The sequence below is a fragment of the Nansenia antarctica genome (assembly GCF_963989245.1).
Source record: "Nansenia antarctica genome assembly, contig: SCAFFOLD_180, whole genome shotgun sequence".
In the NCBI taxonomy this organism is placed as follows: Eukaryota; Metazoa; Chordata; class Actinopteri; order Argentiniformes; family Microstomatidae; genus Nansenia; species Nansenia antarctica.
The window spans coordinates 71,010-96,058 of NW_027662825.1; the positions used below are offsets into that span (position 1 = coordinate 71,010).

At 47.7% G+C, this 25,049-nt stretch overlaps 2 protein-coding genes and 1 pseudogene across 3 annotated transcripts; all 3 read right to left on the minus strand.

Annotated features, from left to right (window-relative positions):
- Positions 1 to 846: 846 nt before the first annotated feature.
- On the minus strand, positions 847 to 11,164 carry LOC308175436 (polyprenal reductase-like; the record flags this gene model as incomplete). Its single annotated transcript, XM_080551106.1, has 5 exons — positions 11,071 to 11,164; positions 10,716 to 10,739; positions 10,410 to 10,601; positions 1,390 to 1,521; positions 847 to 1,106 (listed from the first exon to the last, which is right to left on the minus strand). The coding sequence occupies exons 1-5, from the start codon at positions 11,081 to 11,083 to the stop codon at positions 847 to 849; spliced, it is 621 nt and encodes a 206-aa protein (XP_080407232.1). The 5' UTR covers positions 11,084 to 11,164.
- Positions 11,165 to 22,216: 11,052 nt separating this feature from the next.
- On the minus strand, positions 22,217 to 22,627 carry LOC308175431 (histone H3.2; the record flags this gene model as incomplete). The annotated part of the gene is made up of 1 exon (XM_080551100.1): positions 22,217 to 22,627. The coding sequence occupies one exon, from the start codon at positions 22,625 to 22,627 to the stop codon at positions 22,217 to 22,219; it is 411 nt and encodes a 136-aa protein (XP_080407226.1).
- Positions 22,628 to 23,321: 694 nt separating this feature from the next.
- On the minus strand, positions 23,322 to 23,707 carry LOC308175438 (histone H2A-like; annotated as a pseudogene). Its single transcript has one exon. The product of its transcript is annotated as a histone H2A-like (transcript).
- Between the last annotated feature and the right edge of the window lie 1,342 nt (positions 23,708 to 25,049).

Consider the following 25,049-nt stretch of genomic DNA (forward strand, 5'->3'; position numbering starts at 1 on the left):
CAATGACTGAATTATTTATTGATTTATTCAGGGGGGGTGAGAGAGACTGTTTTGCCCTGCCCGGTAAAGACAAGGGCACTCCGAGAGGAGATTGCGAATCTGCTGGCAAAGGGTGCAATGGTCCTAGTCCCCAGGGACCAGTGGTTTGTACTCCCCCTCAATCTGCTGGAGCTTCAGGCAGTCAGACTGATTGCTCAGCTCAACAGCAAAAAAAAAAAAACTTCCCACCTACACTTAATTTCCCGCCTATTTGCACACGCCTTATATGGCTCTCCCACTCTATCTCTTCTGATCTCTTCTTTCTCCTCCCAAAATGAGAGAGAGATAGAGATGTACTAATTAAAAGTCACTCAGACCAGTTGCACCCTGGAGTCATCCTTAACTAGCCTAAACCTGTCATAGCTGACCATTAGAGGAGGGGGAAAGCACACACTGAAATATCTTATTTGATATAGGCTCCTACAAGGACAATTTAAGGATTTACTAAACTGCTGTGCAGGTAACAGCTGCCGTTATAAGCTGTTATCCAACTTTTTATGGTCTGTGTGCATCCTGCTCTGTTATCAGTTCAAATAGCCATACCTTTCAGATACACATTTAATAGATACACAGACAGCTGACTGTACCTTACATGAATGTACCCGCGTGTGTGTGTGTGTGTGTGTGTGTGTGTGTGTGTATGTTGTCTATCTTGTCTCAATTGTTGTACGGATTCCACCAACCTTGATTGTGGGGATAAAAAAAAGGATGTTGAAACAATTAATTCAAAGTAATCCTTTCTACGTGAATATGGGTGTATTTTATTCCAACATAGGTTGTGCAAAAGACAACATTCACACAAAGGAGTCATAATAAATGAGGAATGAATGCTTTACGATGTTGTGGATAAGACTCAAATTTGCTCCGGTAAAACTCATGACAAAGCTGGGCAGCCAACGCCTGGTTGAAGAGCACATAGAGGACAACGAGCCACCAGGTGAGAGAGTGACCTCCGGAAACTACACCCAGAGACACGTAGATCAGCAGCTCAGCAAAGTAATGCGGACAAGAGACCAGCTCAAAGCAGCCTCCGCTCGGCACTCTGTGGGCAAGAGTCTCCACTGTCCCTGAAGACATCAAAGAGAGCAACACAATGTTTATTACAATACCAAACAACCCATCTACAGTGGGGGAAATAAGTATTGAACACATCATCATTTTGTCCACTAAATGTATTTCCAATGAGCCTATTCAAGAAATTTGCACCAGACTTTGGTATTAACTCAAACAATCCAGACCAAAAATCTAAACAATAAAGGCCATATGTAAATAAAGTTATGTGTAATCCCTAATGGCGACACATCTACTTGTGAGTCATGTAGAGGCTCTCAGTCAGCTGCACGAGCTCACCTGAGCCTCCGGTGCGCAGCCTAGCCAGCAGGATCAGGGAGCGGTGCTGGAGCAGCGAGGCCCAGGTGAAGAGCACAGCTCCAGCCACGTGGGACCACCCCAGCTGGGAGAGGAGAGGAAGAGTAGGGGTCCCTACAAAGACCACACAATCACCATCACATCTGCAGTAGCACACCATATCGTGGGTCACCAGAACAGCTGCTAAGATGCATTATCTTCTAACCAAAAGATTCCTATTAAATATTACTTACTAACTGTAACCAGGGAGTAGCTGAAAAGGACTGTATACTTTTAGGAAAGGGCTGGTTATCTAACTAAGGGAGCTAAATAGGCAGTATAAGAGGATACAGGCAGGGGGCGACAGCAAACCGTTAGACTAGCAGTTAAGGTCGTTAGCATTAGCAAGAGAACTAGCATTAGCATTAGCCTTCAAACAACTAGCATTAGCATTAGCGCTACAAACAACTAGCATTAGCATTAGCGCTACAAACAACTAGCATTAGCATTAGCGCTACAAACAACTAGCATTAGCATTGAAGCTACAAACAACTAACACACGGTATTACAGATGAACAACACATTTATTACACGACGGTTGTATACATCCCCATATATACATTCCCACCCGGCCGGCCACACACACTCTCAATCACTCACTGACAGTCTCTGGCCTGAACAGGCCTATAGTCCAGTGGCGTGGTGCGCGTCGAGGCCTGGTTGACTGTCCTGTGCGTCGACGAAGTGGTCCGCGTTGAAGCTCCGCTGGAGTCTGTGTTTGCTCGTGGAGACGACGATTAATGTCCAGCTGGCGTCCCGCTTGGTCCCACGGTGAACAGCCGGCCGCTGGCAAGACGGTCCAACGGGAACACAACCAACAGGCTACAGTGGCTCACTCAAGAATCGCTTTTCCTGGCGTCTTCAGTTGCTGCACGGTGTGCTCGCTGCTGAATCCGCCATCTTCGATCGGCTTCGTTGCTTCTCTCGTTCTTTCTGCTTCTCTCTCGTTCGTCTGCTCACCACACACTGACTGACTCCGCCCTTCCGGCTCTTATATACCACCACCGAACGTAGCATCCGGGTCACAGACACACCCCGGATACTACGTCATCAAACATATGCATAAAACATTACAAGAATAATACATATACTTCACGAAACGTATATAATTGTATAGAAAATAACAAAGGAAATACTAGGGGCAAAAATAGGGCTGGTTTGGGGAAACTAAACTGGCACTAAACTGTGGGCCTTCACAACAGCCGCCCCATGAAACCCTCGGTTTCAGTTAACTAAGAAGGCACACTGGCTAGGCTGCTCTAGCAGCGTGAGGTAGGAGGTGATAGTGTCCTGGCTAATTGGAGGGAGCTCAATCAGGCGTGCCACAGGTCGGGTGTAAGTGCGACCACCAACGTCCACGATGGCCGTCCGCACCCTTCCATCCGGACCGGGCAGGACCTTGGTCACTCTGCCTGTCTGCCAGGCGGCGCGTGGAAGGGACTGGTCGATCACCAGTACCACGGCACCTTCGGACAAGTTGTCTCTCTCCCTCGTCCACTTCTGCCTGACTTGCAGGGTCGGCAGGTAGTGCAGTATGAACTGCTTCCAGAACTGGTCCGCGAGCACCTGGCTGTGCCTCCACCATCTTCTTCCGGTGAGCTCTGCAGGGTCGTAGACTACCTGAGGCAGTGCAGAGTCTCGCCGCCCCATCAGCAAGAAGTTAGGCGTGATGGGATCCAGATCTGCTACATCACTGGAGGTATAGCCTAGGGGCCGGGAGTTCAAGATGCCCTCAATCTCTGCTAGCACAGTCTGGAGCACCTCATCGGTAGGCACCTTCTGTCCGAGAATGGTACGTAGGACGTTCTTTACTGAGCGAATCTCCCGCTCCCAGGCTCCCCCGAAGTGTGGAGCATTTGGGGGGTTGAACTCAAACTTCACTTGCTGGGAGGCGAGTCTGTCACGAGCCTCCTCAGTCATTGCAGCGTAGCTCGCCCTCAGCTCGGCCTCACCACCGACGAAGTTGGTGCCTCTGTCCGACCGGAGGGTCTTAGGGGTCCCTCTCCTGGAGGTGAACCTCTTGAAGGACATGAGGAAGCTGTCGCTTGTGAGCTGGTGCAGAACTTCCAGGTGCATTGCTCTCGTCGTCAGACACGTGTAGATGATGCCCCACCGCTTTTCGGAGGCTCGCCGGTTTCGGACTAGGAGTGGCCCGAAACAGTCGACCCCAGTAGAGTGGAACGGAGCCTGTCTCAGTCGCAGCCGGTCCTCGGGCAGATCGGACATCATGGGCTGCGGCGGCGTGGCTCGCCACCTCTGGCAGTCCGAGCAGGACCTTTGATATCTCCGTACCGCCTCCCGTCCATGGAGTATCCAGAATCTCCGTCGTACCTCCGCGAAGACACGCTCTCCACCCGCGTGCTGCACTTTGTCATCATGGTGCTTGATGACCAACCTGGTGACCGGATGCTTAGTGGGAAGCACGATGGGATGCTTCGTGTCCAGGTCTAGATCTTGAGCGCGGCGCAGTCTGCCACCCACGCGAATGAGAACACCGTCGAGCTCTGGAGCTAAGCCGCGGAGTCTACTGTCCGAGGGGATCGGCTTCCCTTTCTCGAGACACTCCCGCTCTCGGGAGAAGGCATCCTGTTGGGCACTCTGCAGCACCAGGAGCTCCGCCGCGGTGTAATCTTCGGCGCTGAGCGTAGTATCTAGGGGTAGACCGGCCTTGGAGCAGAACATCCTCTTCTGCAGCTCTTCGAGCGTCTCACACTCCTCTCCTGGAGTAGTCGCAGGGTCTACGACCTGGGTGACTCCGCAGAACAACGTCTTACGCAGCTCTTTGTCCTCTCTGTCTTCTGCTAACGCCGGCGTGGCTGGCCACTCTGACTCCCGCTCCTGTAGGAAGTCTGGTCCCGTGTGATACAGGTGGGGCTCAGACAGATCCTGTAGAGTTGCCCCTCTCGTGATGACGTCAGCAGGGTTCCTCTTGGTGTCTACATAACGCCAGCAGTTCACCTCAGTCAACTCCAGAATCTCGGCGACTCGGGTGCCCACGAACACCTTGTACCGACATGAGCTGGACTTCAACCACTGGAGGACGGTAGTGGAGTCTGACCACATGGTGACGCTCTTCAGAGGTAGCTGGAGCTCGTCGAGCAGGAACCTTCCCAGTTGCGCGCCGTTCAGGGCAGCACACAGCTCCAGTCTTGGGATGGACTGTTGCTTCTTCGGCGCCACTCGGGAACGTGCCAGGACAAACGAGACGTGGACTTCACCTCCAAGCTCTGCCGCTCTGACGTATGCCACGGACCCGTACGCCATCTCCGAGGCGTCGCAGAATACATGTAGCGTGATGACACTCCTCTCTAGGTCCGTGGAGGGAGGGAAGTAGCTCCGCTGCAGCTTGATGTGCTGGAGAGTGGGAAGTTCCTGCTCCCAGGCCTTCCACTTCTCTGCTAGGTGACGAGGCAGAGGATCGTCCCATCCTCGTTCTTGGGCCCACAGCTCCCGGACAAGCACCTTGGCCACCGTCGTGAAGGGAGCGATATATCCCAGTGGGTCGTACTGGCTCGCTAGAGTGCTGTATATCGTTCTCATCGTGACGCGTTGAGGCTTGGCAGGCTTATTGCGATAGCGTAGCGTGTCCGTCTGGAACTGCCAGATAAGTCCGAGCGTCATCTCCTGAGCATCATCTGGTGAGTGAGAGACCCAAGCCTCGCTGCTGGTCGAGGTGGCCTCCTTCGGGAGGTCTCTGATGACTTGCGGGTCGTTGCTGGCCCACTGGCAGATCTCAAATCCACCCTCCTGGAGATGAGCACGCAGGTCCTGGACTAGCTGACGGGCTTCCGTGGCTGTCTTCGAACTGTGAAGGCAGTTGTCCACGTAAAAACTCTTATGGACGGCGTCAAACACTCCAGGAGGTGCCGTCTCCTGCGCGGCGTGAGTCTGTAGCGCATAGGTAGCGCAGCAGGGGCTGCAGGTTGTCCCGAAGGGTAGCACCTCCCACTGGTAGATAGAGGGGTCGGGGTCGCTCGGGTCCTCTCTCCAGAGAAACCTCATGAGTGGCTTGTCTTCCTCCAACATCCTGACCTGGTGAAACATTCGCTTAATGTCACCACTGACTGCGATCGGCTGCTGACGGAAGCGCACCAGAACTCCCAAGAGGGCTGGGGTCAAGGTTGGACCAGGGAGAAGATAGTGGTTGAGGTTGAGCTTCCCCACCTGGTAGCTACAGTTGAAGACCACTCGGTTCTTCCCGTTGTGGTGAACATTGTGGTGCGGGAGGTACCAAGACTCGGCACTCTGGTTCGCCTCGGCTGGCTCAAGCTTCTTCACCAGACCGGACTCCGTCAGTTTCTTCATCTCCGTTCGGTAAGAAGCAGCAAGGACTTCGTCCTTCCTCATACGCTTCTCAGTGCTGGTCAGACACTGTAGGACGGTTCGAGGGGATACTCGAAACTCTGGCATGTGTTCTCTGCGGAGTAGTGGTGTGACGTATCTCTTAACGCCCTGGACTTCGATACGCACTGTCTTTGCTTTAAGGAGGTCCAGGGCGTAGACGTCCTCCTTTGACCGTACGTAGAGCTTCTCATTCTTGTAGGGCGCAACGTCTAGCGTCCACAGCTTCTGGACGTTGTCTAGCAGCGCCACATTCATGGAGTCCACACTGGTGTGAAGGCAGTTGATGGTCTGCACTTCTTCGGTGCGGACATGGAGGGATGACGTAGCTCTCCCGTCTCTATCTCTCCACTCGGTAGCGCCTTGGAGGGCCCACCCAAGCGCAGTCTGAACAGCCATCGGGCAGCCTCGTGGTCCTCTCAGCGGAGGACGGAGCGACACGATCAGTGCAGCGTTGTCCGAGCCGATGAGAAGGGTTGGCTCCGCTCCTTCTATCGGATGTAGTTTTACTCGCCGTAGGTGGGGATATCTTGCGCGTAACCTCTCCAGGGGGTAGTCGTAGCGGGAGAGCGCTAGCTGGTCGGCGGTGAAGACATTCTTTAGCCGATGTCTATCCGACGGCCTCCCCGCCGGGGAGATAGAGAAGTTGATTCTCGCCCCGGTGACCTCTTTAAGGTCGCGACGTATCGTGCGCAGAGTCAGCTTCTCCTCAGTCCCGTGGAGCCCCAACCGGCGCACTGCCTCCTGGAGGAGGATGGTCCGTTCCGACCCGTCGTCTAGAACGGCGTACGTGTCGTACTCAACGTTGTTGTGGTGGAGTCGGACCTTCACCACCTTCAGTAGGACCTTGGAGCCGCTGCTCTGGGTTGGGTCTAGGTAGTAGACAGGGGTTTCCTCTTCCGGTGCGCGACCGGACCTAGGGCTTCTGTTGCCCTTCGTGGACCTGGCGAGGGAGACCTCGTGTAGGATGTGGAGGTGGACCTCCTCACAGCGGTTGCACTTCCTCCTCAAGGTGCAGTTCTTCGCCAGATGGTCGCGCCCACAGTTCCAGCACCTCTTGTTCTCCTCGAGCCACCTCTGCTTGTCCTCGGTACTCAGGTTGTTGAAGTCACTGCACTCATTGAACCAGTGCTCGCTGGGGCAGTACGGACATGGCGGTGGCCCTCTCCGTCCCTTTTGAGGGGGTTGAGAGGAATCCTTTCCCTCAGGTCGGGTGGTCTTCTCTCTCCGAGGCTCCTCCTCCGTGTGCAGCACTCCTACTGGGCGTCCTCTGTTCGAGCTCGGCCGGTCCCAGCGGTCTCCCTTCTCCCTCTCCTTCTTCGGCTCAGCGTAACCCATGGCGTCTACGTTGGTGTCATGCACTTCCTCCAGTAGGAACTCCGCGAAGGCAGCCATGCTCAGACCCAACTTCCCGGGGTGACGAACGCGCTGCTGTCGCCGGAACCTCTCCTGCCGGAAGCGTGGGATCTTGCGGAGCAGCCGCTCTACGTTGGAGGTGCTGTTGATCTCGCTGGCGCCAGCTGGGCCCTGCGTCTTCAGCATCCCAACCAAGGTGTGCACGCGGAGCGCGAAGTCATCCAGCGCCCGGTCATCCTTGATGGGGGCCTGCTGTTCGAGGGCTTGCAGTTCAGCAAGGGCGTGGTTCCAGGGACGACCGTAGCGGGCATCCAAGTCAGCGAGCGCTCTGGTGTAAGGTGTCGGTGCGGAGGCATGGGCCAGTACCATGTTGTGGGCTCTGGGGTTCCTCACATGCTGAAGGAGAATCGCATATTTGTAGGACTCGGAGCAGGAGTTGTCCAAGAGCGTGTCTAGGCAGATGCGTAGCTCCACATACTGGCTCCTGTCCTCGTCCTTGAAGAAGGGGAACTTGGGTCCCTCCACCTGGGGGAACATCCTGTAGTGGATCATCGGTGCTGGAGTGACGGTCTGGGTGTCCGGCCTGCATGCATTTTGGTGCACTGGAGGACCTAGGGGTGTGCTACGCTCTTGGGGGATGACTCCCCTCCCGGGCAGCGACGCTGGCTCCCTCTGGGCCGCGTAGCGGTCGGGTCCCTGGTCCTCTTCCTTCCAGGTGGTCAGCTGGGCCTGTAGTTGGACAGTCCTGGCGGGGTTCATGGAGCCATCGGCGGGGAGTTCAGGAGATGGCACTCGAGAGGGCCGTGCGGATGATACTCTGGAGCTACAGGCCGACGGAGTTCTGCTGATGCACACGTCGCGCATGGTCTGCATCATTTCCTCCATCTTCTCTGCGTGCAGTTGCTCTCTCGCCATCTGCCTCTCCGCCGCGCGTTCCGCCCCCTCCATCTGGAGGCGCTCGCGCTCGTACTGGATGCGTTCCCTCTCTAACGCCTCCTGGCGCTGTCTCTCCGTCTGGAGGCGGTCGCGCTCCATCTGGAAGCGTTCCCGTTCTAGCGCCTCCTGGCGCTGGAGGCATTCACGTTCTAGCGCCTCCTGGCGCTGTCTCTCCGTCGCGCGTTCCGCTCCGTGCATCTGCCTCTCCGTCTGGAGGCGGTCGCGCTCCATCTGGAAGCGTTCCCGTTCTAGCGCCTCCTGGCGCTGGAGGCATTCACGTTCTAGCGCCTCCTGGCGCTGTCTCTCCGTCGCGCGTTCCGCTCCGTTCATCTGGAGGCGTTCGCGTTCTAGCGCCTCCTGGCGCTGGAGGCGTTCACGCTCAAACTGGAGTCGTTCCCGCTCTAACGCCGTCTCGGCCTGTTGGCGCTCCCGCTCTAACGCCATCTCGGCCTGTTGGCGCATATATTCGGACAGCGCGGCACCACTCCCTCTGGAGTGCAGGCTATCCGCCCCAGAGGCAGAACTGCCCACGGAAGCCCTGGACCGGTAGGAAGCCACTGAGCGGCAGGAGCTAGGTCTCGAGCGCGCCGTACTGGGAGGCAGATCGTTAAGGCTGAGGCCCTCCCTCTTCCGCCCGCAGGCGCTGTCGGACCGGGCCTCTCCTTCCTGTTCTTCCGTTTCCACGGCAAAACCCTGCGGTTCTGCCATCTCATCCTCAGGCTGGTGCTCTTTGAGGGCTGTCTCAGTGCTAGCCACCCGCTCGCCGGCGGACACCTCGGCCTCTCCGACCACTGTATCCCGTGGAGTGCGCTCCTCGCTACCACTCAGTGAGCTTTCGAGCTCAAGCTCATACTCCTGTAACCTCGGAGGCAACCGCGGGACTCTCTGTGGTCGTGGCTCTGGCTCCGGGGGCGGAGAAAGGGGGGTAACTGTCTGGTCTGGTTGGCTGCGCTCAGCCATGCTATCACTACACTACCTATCCGGCTCGAAGGACCAATTGTAACCAGGGAGTAGCTGAAAAGGACTGTATACTTTTAGGAAAGGGCTGGTTATCTAACTAAGGGAGCTAAATAGGCAGTATAAGAGGATACAGGCAGGGGGCGACAGCAAACCGTTAGACTAGCAGTTAAGGTCGTTAGCATTAGCAAGAGAACTAGCATTAGCATTAGCCTTCAAACAACTAGCATTAGCATTAGCGCTACAAACAACTAGCATTAGCATTAGCGCTACAAACAACTAGCATTAGCATTAGCGCTACAAACAACTAGCATTAGCATTGAAGCTACAAACAACTAACACACGGTATTACAGATGAACAACACATTTATTACACGACGGTTGTATACATCCCCATATATACATTCCCACCCGGCCGGCCACACACACTCTCAATCACTCACTGACAGTCTCTGGCCTGAACAGGCCTATAGTCCAGTGGCGTGGTGCGCGTCGAGGCCTGGTTGACTGTCCTGTGCGTCGACGAAGTGGTCCGCGTTGAAGCTCCGCTGGAGTCTGTGTTTGCTCGTGGAGACGACGATTAATGTCCAGCTGGCGTCCCGCTTGGTCCCACGGTGAACAGCCGGCCGCTGGCAAGACGGTCCAACGGGAACACAACCAACAGGCTACAGTGGCTCACTCAAGAATCGCTTTTCCTGGCGTCTTCAGTTGCTGCACGGTGTGCTCGCTGCTGAATCCGCCATCTTCGATCGGCTTCGTTGCTTCTCTCGTTCTTTCTGCTTCTCTCTCGTTCGTCTGCTCACCACACACTGACTGACTCCGCCCTTCCGGCTCTTATATACCACCACCGAACGTAGCATCCGGGTCACAGACACACCCCGGATACTACGTCATCAAACATATGCATAAAACATTACAAGAATAATACATATACTTCACGAAACGTATATAATTGTATAGAAAATAACAAAGGAAATACTAGGGGCAAAAATAGGGCTGGTTTGGGGAAACTAAACTGGCACTAAACTGTGGGCCTTCACAACACTAACATAAGGTCATGATGGTCTAATTTTACAATTGTTTTTGCTCTTAAGCATCATCAAGACTAGAGGAAACAATTCAACAACTTGACTAAAAACATATATATATAGTATATATGTTACGGTACATGTGGGAATACGGTACATGTGGGAAAACTAGGGTTAGGTGCAAGGGTGACTTGGTACATGCTGGCATGTCTAACCCTAACCTTAACCCTAACCTTAACCCTAACCCTTACCTTAACCCTAGCACCTAACCCTAACCCTAGTTTTCCCACATGTACCGTAAGATACGTATATATATATATATATATATTAGGGATACACACTAACCTTTTCCAATGATATAATAATCCGAGCAAAGGACTGTCAGTCCTAGTAAGATGTAGTAGCTCAAGCCAAATATATACTGAACAATATGAATGACCCCATCAGAGAAAATACTGACGAACAGACATTCCAACAGTCGCCTAAGGGAATGGACCCATAGCAGCACCAGCACCAGCACAGCTGACACTTGCGGAACTACACGCAGGACAGGAAACACATGACAATATATTACAAACACATTACATTCTACAGACACAGTAAGGAAACACTGAAGCAAAACAATGGGACAAAAAGACAGAGAGAGGTTACCTTGCTCTACTGGCACGCCTTCACCTGTCAGGAATCCCAATATATGAGTCAACCATAATGGGTATTGATGGCCCCATACAACCATGCGCAGTGACAGGGCAATAAGCACCCCATTCCAGGCAATAGAGACTGCATAGAAGTGCCAGAACCATCTAAAAAGACCAGAATAATGAAAAGCAGTATCAGAAATGTGTAGGCTAATTCATTCTCAAGGCTAGATGTTTTAATCATCCCTGAAAGCTATCGATCATGTGTGCTGGGACCAACATTTACGTTAAATAGTAGCAACAATGCCTATATTTAGAGGAAAGGGTAATCTAAAAAAAAAAGTTTAAGATTTCTAATACCCTGTCACCTTTTGGGGACATCAAACACACGCAGCCAGTTGTCTCGTTTCAACTGTCGCTTGGTTTTACCATATCTGATTATGTCTTGGAATAATAGATACACGTAAGTTTTCTCGAATTCAGTCGGCAGGAGAAGTGAAAGTTTGTGAAAACATAGCGATACAAGAAAGCCTAAAGCCAAAGATAACCATATAACTTGAATTATGCTGAATCCGAAAAACATTTTACTAACGTTCTTTGGTCCAGCCAGTTAGAATCCTCCGTAGGACAACACGAATTAAGTATATAGTTCCGTCGACGCACAAGTAACAGTACTAGTGTTCCGTGGTAGACAAAAGTCGATGGCCCTTTCTCAATTGTAGAAACTCCATTCCTCGCGTCCTATCTCCTGTCCACTCGTCGCATCATAATTAAAATGCATTGGAGGAGAATATCTCGGTTGTTCCCCTATTCTCCTCCAATGCTATTTGAGAAGCAGCAAGTGAGAGACACGCAAGAGAGGAAACGAGGAATCAAGTTTCTAACAGGGAAAGGGCCCTGGCTTCCAACTATAATATATAACCCAATATATATAACCCAATTTTACCCAATACTCAAGTATTCTGGTTAGGACATAAGTATTTAGTGATCCTAAAACTGTTGTTTGTTATATTGAGTGGGCTCACTATATCCAAATCATATTGGTATGCATAAAAAAAGACAGAACCCATTACTTTAAAAAATAAAAATAAAAATATTTGTATGTGTTGGGATGAGGGGTTGGGAGTGTGTGTGTTTGGGTGAAGGGGGGATAGTTGGGAGGTGTGTGTGTGTGTGTGTGTGTGTGTGTGTGTGTGTGTGTGTGTGTGTGTGTGTGTGTGTGTGTGTTGGGTGGTGGGGTTGTGTGTTTTGGGGGGTGGGGAGTGGAAATGGGGGGATGTGTGTGTGTGAGTGAGAAGAATGTCACTTAAGATCCATTCTGGTGTGTAGGCTTGCGAGATCTTCTAGCGACTGCAGTAGATTTCCTTGTCCAGCTGGGCTGGTGACTGCGGGAGGCTGAGCTGCTGACGTCTCCTCCTTCACTCTGGCTGGCTTCTCTCTGGCGTTTCTTGCTGCCAGCCGCCTTGGGCCTGCCGTTGGATAGGTTGCAGGGAAGATTGCCTGGCACCTGACTGGCCTCCATGTACGTCTGCTGCAGAGCACTCTGGGACAGGCCTGTGAGGCACTGTGAGGCCTGCGAGACACTGTGAGGTCTGCTGGGATAGCCGGGGACATGATCTATCCTTCTGATAAGACTCTCGACCTAGATCAACCAGGGTGGACTCCTGCTGGAGTTTAACCGACCAGCTTTCTGCCTTCAGCAACTGCTGAATATGGAGAACGGGCAATTGGAATGTTTCCTTTTTTCTTTTGAGGGCCGGTCTCATGTTGAGCAGTGCTGCTTTGAAGCCCTCACAACGTTCTCTTGGTTCCTGACACATTTGGGAAAGATTGTTCTAAGTTTACAAGCACATACAATGTTAAATGACCTACAGCTTGTATAGGCCAATTATCTGTCAATTTGATCCTTTATATTTTCCTAACAATAACTGTAGGCTACATGGCAATATTCAAATATATTACTGTTACTGTAGGGGAGAGCGGGGTAATGTGATACATTTTTTACATTTGCTCCCCTCTAGCCAAGCTAAAATGAGTAAATCAGTAAAATGTACAAAATTCCCATTAATTCAGGATGTTTTCTCGCTATGGAAATGATCAGAATGTCTCCAGGACAAAGGGCAATGAAAATATGATTGTTTTTTAAAAAGTGGTCTTGTGTCTCACTTTACCTCAGCTTAGGGGTAAACTGAGACCGACCAGAGAAATCAAGGGGGTAAAGTGAACCAGTTGGGGGTAAGTTGATCCACTTACTTACTTTTTCCACTTTAAAACTACCATAACAACACATGTTGTAAGAATTAGAATCCTGACAGCTAGATTGACAACCACACATTCCAAAACTAATGTTGGACTAGTAACAGAATCATGGGGATTGGTCAATTAAGCACATTTTTTTTAAATACTTGAAAGTAACCCAAAGTACTTACACAGTAAATCAAATACAACATAATATAATTCAAAATGTTTTATTTAATTAACATTCACAGTGTGGAGGTCAGAACACAGGACCTTTAGAGCCAGCTAGTGTATGGGGGTCAGAGCAAAGGACAAGCAGAACCAGCTAATACACAGTCTGGGGGTCAGAACATGGACCCATAATCAGAACCAGCTAGTACACAGTCTGGGGGTCAGAACATAGGACCATCAGAAACAGCTAGAACAGCCTGGGACTCAGGACACAGGCTAGACCCACCTGGATTAGAACATCAGCCTCATACTCTTAAACAAGGCCTACTCTACATTCCAGCCCTGAAGGTTACAGGGAAAGGTGAAGAGTTGCTCTCTCCGTGTGGTTCCTCCAGGCCTATTAGGTTGAGGCAGCTTCTTCACCACATCACCTTTAGGAACATGTGCCACATCATTTTCTTTTAAAGCAAACGTGGGTCTCTCCCACTCTTTCTTGTTTCCCTGGATTCTTCTGAGGAATTGTGTAAGTATTTCGTCATCCTCAACTTTCTCAACCATGCCAACGTAACGGACACTCCTGCGTTTCGTTGCAAAGTTAACTAGGACAAAGTCACCCACGTTCAGATCTGTGTTTCCAGGATCACTTCTTTCATCCTCAGAGCTCTCTTCGTCAAACTCCTCATCAAGTGGGACTGCGATATCACTCTCCTCAGAGCTGCTATCTATGATTTTCTTTTTGGGTGCTTTCTTTTTCGGTTTTCCCTTTTCTTTGCTATTTTGCTTTTTCCCTGCCAGTTTATTTTGTCTCTCTTCATAAGCCTTTTCTATTGTCTGCTTCTCTGGAGTATCAGTTAGGATGGCTGTCTTAACACGCTTTCTTTTGATTTGTGCTGTGGGGGGACATTTGGGAAGTGGTAGGATTTCACGAGGAGACACATATCCAGGTCGGCTGGGAACACGTGGCACATCTGAGTCAGCTGGCGAGGCACATCCATGAGGACCACGCGGAGTGGATGGATTAGCATCAGCGAGTGGATCATCTGCAGCAGGTGGTTCAACTGCAGAAGGTGGATCATCTGCACGACGTGCTAAGAAGCTGCCAAACCAATCTTCTCCTAAAGAGTAGAGAATTAATTATTATAAGATTTAGCTTTGTGGCAAGATCAGTTGGCCTAAGTTAACCTACAGAATCACGTGATCTCTTGCACACCCTAGCCTATCTGCACATTGTTTCTCTGTCCAATTGGCAGGGACAGGGATATTGTTTCTCTCTGCGTATTCAAATGCCAGTTCACGGCACTTAACTGGAGCAAGGCCATGGAACTGGTCAGCTAGTTGTTTCAAGTTTGGCAAGCTCCTCCTCCATCTCATCTGTGAAAATTATCTTTGCCTCAGCTACTGCACCCCAGGCTACTGATTTAACTTCCCCTTTCTCTTTTTTCTTTATGAATCTTTGTAGGGTTGTCTTGTCAATATTTCTATCCCTTCCAGCTTTTCTTAAGGACTTCTTTCCTTGCATGACCTCAGCGACTGCACTCTCCATCTCTTCGAGGGTTGTTTGGCCCCAGGTTGTCTTCTTGGTGTACTTTCTTGGCATGATGTCTTTTCTACAATGTTTATGACATTAAAAATCAAACATATGTTATGTAATATTACACTAAAATATGTTTAAGACTGGGGGGATCACGTGGGCTGGCAATGGTGTAGGACGTGTTTCGCTTGAGCTCCCGTCGGACTTCTGTTTTATTTAATTTAATAAGCTTTCTACATTACAAGATACTGGGAAACTTGTCCCTAACATATTCCTAAAATCAAAAGTCTGTGTATTTAGGGGTCAATGGCTGCAAATCTGCGCAAATATAAGTACAATCCGTCCGCTACTAGGCCAAACGCCACCGCGACATCGAGTCCCACAGCTACCCCGGCTCAGACGGTCCCGCCCCGGACAGACAACCCAGTGATGGACGCTGTAGCGTTGAAAACAGAGATCCTCCTCTCGCTGAAATCCGACATTGTCGAGGTTAATTGGACAGAGATTAAAAATGCACTAGCCGAAGATTTCAACTATATTAAAAGTGAACTTCAAGCAGTAAAATCGGAAATAATTAACAATACTGCGGCGGTTCAGTCTGAGATTGACCAAATAAAGGCTACAATCACGGAGGTGGAGGGCGGCCTGTCAACGTGGTCGGACGAGGTGGTGGCCCTGCGGACTACGGTGACGGGCTTGAAAGCAGAGGTAACCGGGCTCAGAGAGAGATGCGACGACATGGAGGGAAGAATGAGGAGATGCAACATCAGAATACTAGGGGTGGCCGAGACGAATGGATCATGCTCTACTGCATCGGTCTCGAAACTACTGAAGGAAGCGCTACAACTGGATAGAGATGTGCTTGTGGACCGTTCACACAGAACCCTGGCTCAGAGGAGACCGGAGGGGAAACCACGCGCCATCATTGCTAAACTCCATTACTACCAGGACTGCGTTGAGGTGCTGAGCTGCGCGCGCACTCGAGCTCCTCTCCGGGTCAACGGGCAGACCATCGCCATCTTTCCGGATTATGCTGTCAGCGTCGCCAGGGCCAGGGCTGCGTTCACGGAGGTCAGGAAGCTGCTGCGCAACCGTCAGGGCATCCGGTATGGTATACTGTTTCCAGCCCGACTCCGCATCACACACAACGGAGAAGAAAAGGAATTCACAGATGCAGCGATGGACTACGTTAAGAAGAACGTCATCCCTGCAACAGGCTAAGGGTAGGTCTCCCCCAGCCACGGGCCAGTGGGCCTCAGTGTCATTACGAGACCAACTTTGACGGGACGATATCTGTTTAAATATATTACCATCCCTTTGTTGTTATTGTAGTTCTTCACAGCAGTTTATATGCAAGTGTTGAAGGAGACTGGACATATGTTAGTTCAATTTAAAACTTACCCCAAGGGGGAAATAATCTATCTGTTTATTCATAAGGGGCAGGGAAGTGAAAATTACCTGACCAGGAGACTGTTTTTATTTGTTTCTTAATTTCCACTGCGTTAATGCTTCTCTCCGATCCTTTTATTTATTTCTGCCTCTAGACATCATTATTATTACTCTTATTTCTTTATATATACATATACAATGTAAAATGTATTCGACAATGTCAAAATTAAGGTTAGGGGGTTTTCACCCTCCTTTTGTTTTACCTCAAGGTTCGACGGGAGCCTGAAATGTTAACAAACTACTCCTAGCTATTCTGTTTGGTACTATAACCAAGCAAAGGCGAACCCTCTTAAAGGTTGTTCGCACAGCTGCCTGTTCAGACTCGCAGCCTGGGACCATGTCCCAAAAGTCTGTCCAGACACTCATGTCGGTTGAGTGTCCGGATTTTCCATTTTTATTTCTATGTTCAGATCCCACTGTTCCACAGGGATCATACCGGAAGAATAAGAGCAACGTGTATGTTTATGTATTTTGTTTTCTCTTGCATTATTTTGTTTTTTTCCCTTATATGTACTCCCCAACTCCCCCACACCTCCTACCCATACCCACCCCTCATATATCCACACACCCACACTCACACAATCACACACATAGACACTGTACTACATGCAGTTCACAATCTTCTCCTATTCATGTGCCTATCCTTGCCATCACCATACCTACAGGTAAAATTAAGATCCTCCCTAATTCTTACTCTGAACCATGGGATCACTTAAGGTTATAAGCTATAACGTTAAAGGCCTTCACAATCCTATAAAACGAAAGAAAATCCTTAATCAGCTAAAAAGAGCCAACTGTCAGATAGCATTCCTACAGGAGACCCACCTGTCGGATATGGAACATGAGAAACTAAAGAAATCCTGGGCAGACAGCGTGTTCTACTCATCACATCAGTCAGGTAGAAAGAGAGGAGTGGCTATATTGATACATAGGCAGGTTAACTTTACACCAACAACGGTCCACAAGGACATTGAGGGAAGATTCATTTTAGTGAATGGATCTATAGATGGGATACATGTATCCCTCATGAACATATATGCTCCAAATGAGGATGAGCCCGGCTTCATTAGCACAGTCATTAACACAGCAATACAACACAGCTCCGGTATCCTACTGTTGGGAGGAGACTTCAACTGTGTTATGTCCCAGCTAATGGATAGACAACCTACCTCCAAAACTCCCACTTCTAGAATGAGTAGAATGCTTAAACACTTGTCGATAGAATCAGGCCTAGTGGACGTTTGGAGAAGCAGATTCCCTAAAGGTAGAGATTTCACTTTCTACTCGCACAGACATTCATCTTATTCGAGAATTGATTATTTCTTTACACCCAAAGCAGAACTACACAGGATAGAAGACATAAAGATCTTACCAATTACTCTATCTGATCATGCACCTCTTGCATTATCATGGAACATAGGTCACAGGCCAAAAACCAAACAATGGAGATTAAATACATCACTTCTAAATGATGAGGAATTTATCACATTTGTAACAACTGAACTAAAGTATTACCTAGAAACTAACGACTCACCTGAAATATCACCTCTCATCCTATGGGACTGTGCTAAGGCATACATTAGAGGTCGCATTATCTCATACGCGAGCGCGAAAAAAAAGAATAGAGAAGCAAAACAAGGAGAATTAGAGGATAAAATAAGGCTGCTTGAACAACAGCATAAAAGAACACCAACCTCCAATCTACTTAATGCTCTCAAACAAGCACGCAGGGATCTAAATAGCCTAATCACTGAAAAGATTGAGGGCAATTTAAGGTTTACCAACCAAAAATATTATGAAAATGGAAACAGAGCAAGTAGATTATTAGCACTAAGACTAAAAAAACAACAATCATCGAATATAGTACAGAAATTAAAAACTCATAACTCGACTCTCACAAAACCTGATGAAATCTCAAGGTCTTTTGCAGAATTGTATAAATCTCTTTACAAAAATACGGACACCTGCACAGATGATAATGAATTGACAGCATTTCTGAAAGACATCAAACTAAAAGAGCTATCTGAACCTATGGCAAAAGAACTAGATGAACCAATTGAAGAATGGGAAATACAAGAAGTAATCTCTACACTAAAAAACAATAAAAGTCCTGGACCGGATGGGTTTAGTAATGAATTCTATAAAACATTTAAAGAGACAGTATGTCCCTTATTGCTAAAAGCATACCACCATACATTGCAATCTGGAACCACGGCCCCCTCATGGAGGGACGCAACAATAGTTGTAATACATAAAGAGGGCAAGGACCCCACCCAATGCCAATCATACAGACCCATCTCACTTTTATGCACCGACCTACGTATATTAACAGCCATCCTAGCAAGACGCGTCAATAAAATTATCACACAAGTTATCCACCCCGATCAGACCGGGTTTATAAAGGGAAGATACTACGGGGACAACATAAGAAGATTACTAAATATTATGACTCACCCTAAAGTTAAGGAGGAAGAAGCAATGATATTATCCCTCGATGCCCAGAAGGCATTCGATCGAGTATCTTGGCAATACCTATTTCAAACTCTAAAACGACTCAAATTTGGCCCCAATTTTATAAAATGGATTCAAACACTATATTCAAATCCACAAGCTGCTGTAAAAGTGAATGGATTTCTGTCGGACCGATTTACTCTAGAACGGGGTTGCAGGCAGGGGTGCTCTTTGTCGCCCCTGCTGTTTGATATCAGTATTGAACCACTGGCACAGCTCATTAGAGACGACGACAACATAAAGGGACTGACAATAAATGAGGAACAACATAAAGTATCATTGTATGCAGATGACGTGCTTCTTTATCTAACTGAACCTGCAACAACAATCCCACACCTAAAAGATCTTATTTCCAACTATGGGTACTTCTCGGGTTATAAAGTAAATGTTGATAAAACAATGGCTATGGACATAGGAGGTAGAATTCCACAAACAATCAAAATTCAGAGTGAGTTTAAATGGCCCAAGGATGGTATTAAATATCTTGGCATTCAAATCCCCTCATTGTTAGAAAACCTAAGTGATGCAAATTACAAAAGCATAATCCAAAATATCAGTAAAGATCTAGACCGCTGGTCAACACTTCCCCTGTCTCTATTGGGCCGTATTGAGAGTGTACGCATGAATGTGCTGCCTAGGCTTCTATACCTGTTCCAGATGCTACCCATCGATATCCCCAAATCCACATTTGATAAGTGGGATAGACTCATCTCAAAATTCATATGGCAAGGAAGGCGCCCAAGAATCAGACTTAAAACACTACAACTATCTAAACCATGGTGGGCTGAAACTCCCAAACCTAAGATACTACTTCTGGGCGGCCCAGCTAAAGCCTCTAACAGCATGGATCCAAGACTCTTCATATACACGATGGCTCAACATTGAAAAAAGTTTATGTTCGATGCCCTTACAGACCTTGCCTTTCATAGATGTCCCTCTAAAGGAAACTCAACTAGGTGAATGGACCAGAGTCACACTAAAGATTTGGAGGAAAATAAAACTCTCATTTGGCTTACCTAAAGCAATCTCAGCATTATCCAATATTGGTCTTATGAAAAATTTCGAACCCTCCAATACAGATATAGGATTTAGAAATTGGTCGGATCATGGACTTACTAACTTACACCAACTCCATAAAGACGGTAGCCTTAAATCATTTGAACAGTTAAGAGAGGAATTTAGGCTCCCTAACACAGACTTTTTCAGATATCTACAATTAAGAAGCTTCCTAACGAAACATAGAGAATGGAATAAAGTCTTGGAGCCCACTGAAATCGAAGAGTTCTTGATAAAGCTGCAAAAAGGAAACGAGAATAAGAAAATTATAGGTGACATTTACCAAAGGTTTCTATCCATGGATTTGAATAATACACTACAGAGGAAAGAGAGATGGGAAACTGAAATGAACACTGACATATCACAGGACATATGGGAGGAAATATGCACTGAAGCACATTTAGTGACCAATTCAAATACATGGAGGGAATTCAAATGGAAAGTGGTTATGAGATTCTTTAGAACCCCAGAAATAGTGGCAAAAATGGGCCCAACACACTCAAATAAATGTTGGAGAAATTGCAGTACGCAAATTGGCAACCACACCCACATATTCTGGTCATGCCCCAAACTACGAACATTTTGGGAAGAGGTGTTTGAGGCCCTTGAAGCAGTATTCCACCAAAAATGTACCAAAGATCCAAAGATGGCACTACTGGGAGTTATACCAGAAGGCATTGATGGAAGGGCAAGAATATATCTCTTACAAATATTACTAACGGCAGCAATTAAATGCATTACAATTAAGTGGTTAAAACCAGACCCCCCTACATACAATATGTGGACAGAGAAAGTATGGGAAATCTACCAGATGGAACAAATAACATACACTCTGAGACTCCAGAACCATCTATTTATTAAAAGATGGAGCCCGGTTATGTCCATATTAATACAGTGAACCCTTCCACACATCTCGACTCGTATATTTCTGTATTCTAGACTCACTTCATATCACTACACATAGATATATGCCTGCGTTGCATTCACACACACACATACACACACACACACACACACACACACACACACAACCCCCACCTGACCCAACCCCCCCCGACCCTACCCTTTTTCTTTCTTTCTTTTCAAAATCTTTAATTTTATTCCGTCATTGACATCTCAATGTTTTTGTTGATCGCTCTTTTTTGCTTTGTGTGTCATGCTTTGAACCACATCCATGGACCATATGTGTACAGCTAAAAGAATGGAAAGAATTGTAGACAAAACATGACATGATTGTACAAGTTGTTGAAACTGAAATAAAAACTAAGTTCCCAAAAAAAAAAAAAATATGTTTAAGACTAAACTTAACTTGTGCTTCATGGTGGGGTAAAGTGAGACAGTGTCTCCTTTTACACCATAACATTTGTCTTACTTTACCCCACAGCCACCTTTTTAGAAAAAACAACATCTCTTAGCAATTCAGGCTAATCTGAATTAGCATCAATCACATGTGTGTTGGAAGTTCATCAACATGTATGATATACGTTTTTCTACCTGAATCAATTTGCTTTGACACAACAGTTGATTAAGTTCACAGCAAGAACATTTACTTTTACATGCAAAAAACACATTTTTGTGTAAAAACATATCTACCACAGCACCAGCACCAACTTCTCCTTCCTGGCAAGGGGGGAATGGGAGGGGCTTGAAAACATAATGGTCACATGACCACAAATGTGTTCCGTTGCCTAGATACAGAGGGTGTCCCACATTACCTCGCTCTCCCCTACCATTGACAATATTCCTGTGTGTGCTAGACGTTAGCAGAGCTTGAAGATTGTCAATAAGAGCAAGTAATAGTCAACAACGTAGTAATGCTGACGGTACGTCCTGCGTATGCAAAGATATACTGGGAGATATTACCATGGTAACGCACACCTTATTTTAATGTCCTAAATAAACAAATAAACCTAATTAGAATAATGATGATAATAATAATAATACTAATTCATTTATAGTGTGTTATGTGTTATATTCCATGTTTCCCGACAAACGTTCATTTTGTTGCCTCTAACAATTTAATTTACACAGCCCTTGCCCCTTTCAATACAGACACAGTAGGCTCTCACGAAGCTTTCCCTGTCATTCAGATCTAGGACTGTGTACACGCACCGAAACATGTCAAACAAATGCATTGCGATCGTAGGGACGTGGTACAAAGGAACACATTGTGCGTAAAACCATTTAGTATTATTTTTGATTGAGTATTAGAAATAGCCTAATAATATGACATAAGCCGTCGAAATTGCAACAGTGCGCTTATCGTGTAAAATGTGTAGTCGTCATATGGATATCCTGGCCCCCCCCCCAAAACGACTGGAGCCCAACTAAAAGCTCATTCCGCACATTACAGCGAGGGATTTCAAGTCCTTTCCTAGTTTGTGACAGTAAAACTGTTCTGCTATGACTTGTCATATGGTACCCTCTGACATTCTGCGATCTCATTCTACTTTAACCCATCTATCGTCTTATAAAGAGTAGTTAATGGAAAAAATCATTTTGAGAAATATTGAGGTGGCTCTTAAAAGAGCCTTTGGGGTTATGTTTCTTGTCTGATCTTAGGCGCGCTCTCCACGAATGCGACGGGCCAGCTGGATGTCTTTGGGCATGATGGTCACCCTCTTGGCGTGGATGGCGCACAGGTTGGTGTCCTCGAACAGACCGACCAGGTAAGCCTCGCTGGCCTCCTGCAGGGCCATCACAGCAGAGCTCTGGAAGCGCAGGTCGGTCTTGAAATCCTGGGCGATTTCTCTCACCAGGCGCTGGAAGGGAAGTTTGCGGATAAGCAGCTCGGTGGACTTCTGGTAACGACGGATCTCCCTCAGAGCCACGGTGCCAGGCCTGTAACGATGAGGCTTCTTCACGCCGCCGGTGGCCGGGGCGCTTTTGCGGGCAGCCTTGGTGGCAAGCTGCTTCCTGGGGGCTTTGCCGCCGGTGGATTTGCGAGCGGTTTGCTTGGTTCTGGCCATGATGCTACCTTCTTCTTGTAGAGTCAAAGTACAGATGTTCTTCTCAAGTGAACTTGCTAAGTTTATAAAGCCGGAGCCGTCGTACTCCGATTGGCCGGCGAATGTAGACGAGCTCATTGGCCCGTTGTCACCTCCTTCTCAGGCTGTCATTGGACACGACCTCCGTGCACCCTTCCCGCCATAAATTAAAACTCTAAACCCCTCCTGCTCCCTGCATTGCGCGCTTCCCTTGTCCACCCGCCCCGCCCATGTGAATTATAATAATAAAGATAAATGTTATTAAAAATCGATGTTATGGGAGAATCCATAATTATTAGTCAACTGGCAGATGATACCACTGTTGTGATAACACTTTCTTAAGGACAACGACTCCAGCTATAGCTTTTACGCTATTCTCAGATGCATTTGTTGTGTTTATGCTTATAGCCAGCATTCATCATGAAGGGAACATTGGTTGGCAACACCACGTGGCCAAATCAAAAGTGTTGTGGGTGCGTTCTCTCAGCCTCACGAAGGTATGGTGAATGTTTAACTTAGTGATTGCAGGCTTCAACATGAGGCACACTAGGGTACTCATAGCGGACAAACACAGTTCAGAGATGAAAATACAAATTGCACTTTTTGAGAGACAAGTGGTTGGCTCTTAAAAGAGCCTTTGGGGTTAAGTAGTGGGGTGAAAGCCGTAGTAGAACTTTTACTTGGCTTTGGCGGGCTTCTCGGTCTTCTTGGGGAGCAGCACTGCCTGGATGTTGGGCAGCACACCGCCCTGAGCGATGGTCACACCGCCCAGCAGTTTGTTCAGCTCCTCGTCGTTACGGACGGCCAACTGCAGATGACGGGGATGATACGAGACTTCTTGTTGTCGCGGGCGGCGTTGCCGGCCAACTCCAGGATCTCAGCAGTCAGGTACTCGAGCACGGCGGCCAGGTAGACCGGTGCGCCAGCGCCCACACGATGGGCATAATTGCCTTTGCGTAGGAGCCTGTGCACACGGCCCACTGGGAACTGGAGTCCGGCTCGGGAAGAACGGGTCTTTGCCTTGGCCCTGGCCTTGCCTCCGGTTTTACCTCTTCCTGACATCTTGAAACTTAAAGCGAGTTATGTGCTAGTTAAAGAAAAAGCGGATACTAGTTGCTTCTTCTTCTTCTTTTTATTTGATTGGCGGTTGGCAACCAGCTTAAGGTGCATTACCGCCACCTACTGGACTGTGTGGCGCATTACCACCCCCTACCGGACTGTGTGGAACGTTAGCTTGACAGGTGGAAAATTGTAAATGAAATAAATAAACAAAATGGTGGGGAGGGGTAGGGGGAAAAATGTAAATGAAAGAAATAAACAAAATGGTGGGGAGGGGTAGGGTTAAATCCTACCTATCAATCCTGTTTCTTTCAGATATTTAATTACCTGGTTATTTACTTTGTCTGTGTTTCCAAGTAAGTTCCCTACAGTAAACCTTAACTTAACTTTCTGAATTGCTGCTTTCAGGAGCTTTCTCTGTTCTTCATATTTTCCACATTCCAGCAGCACATGCTGAACAGATTCCGGGTTATTGCAGTGTGCACAAATGCCGTTTGGGTGTTTTCCTATTCTGTAAAGTGTGTCATTCAACCCAGTATGACCTATCCTGAGCCGGGATATCACTGTCTCTTCTTTCCGGTTCCTGCCCATCCTACTTCCTATTCCGACTTTCTTTTGAATGTTAAACAAATGCCTTCCTGTTTCATTTCTGTTCCAGTTTTCTTGCCATAGTTCCTGCATGTGTTTTTTAATGATTGATTTTACCTCAGCTTTACTAAGTGGAATATCCATTTCTATTGATTCTGATTTAAGTGACTGCTTAGCTAATATATCCGCATCTTCATTTCCTTCTACCCCTACATGAGCAGGAACCCAAACAAAGCAAACAGTGATATCCATACTATATATTACATAAATTAAATGATGGATCTTGAAAACAATATCCTGTCTGCATGATTTCAACGATCTGATACTTGACAGTGCTGCCCAACTGTCAGAGGCAATGAGTGCATTACTAACCCTATTCTCTACCAACCATTCTAATGCTGTCAATATTGCTAGGAGCTCCACTGTGTACACTGATAAATGATCAGTGGTTCTTTTTTTAATTCCTGTTTTATACTGTGGGAAGAATACTGCAGCTCCTGTACGTCCTGTCTCTGGGTCTTTTGAGCCATCTGTAAAAATTAAGAACTTGCCTGTATAGTGCTGACCAATATAGTTTTGTACCACATTCCCAGGATGTGCATGTTTGGACTTCTTTCGTAGTTCTTGCTGTATATCTAAATCTACTAATGGATTCACATATAACCAGGGTGGAATAATTGAGTGCGGGATTACTGGACTATACCGTAATTTATCTAAATCGTACCTTTTTGCTATTGTATTCCCTATCCATCCAAAA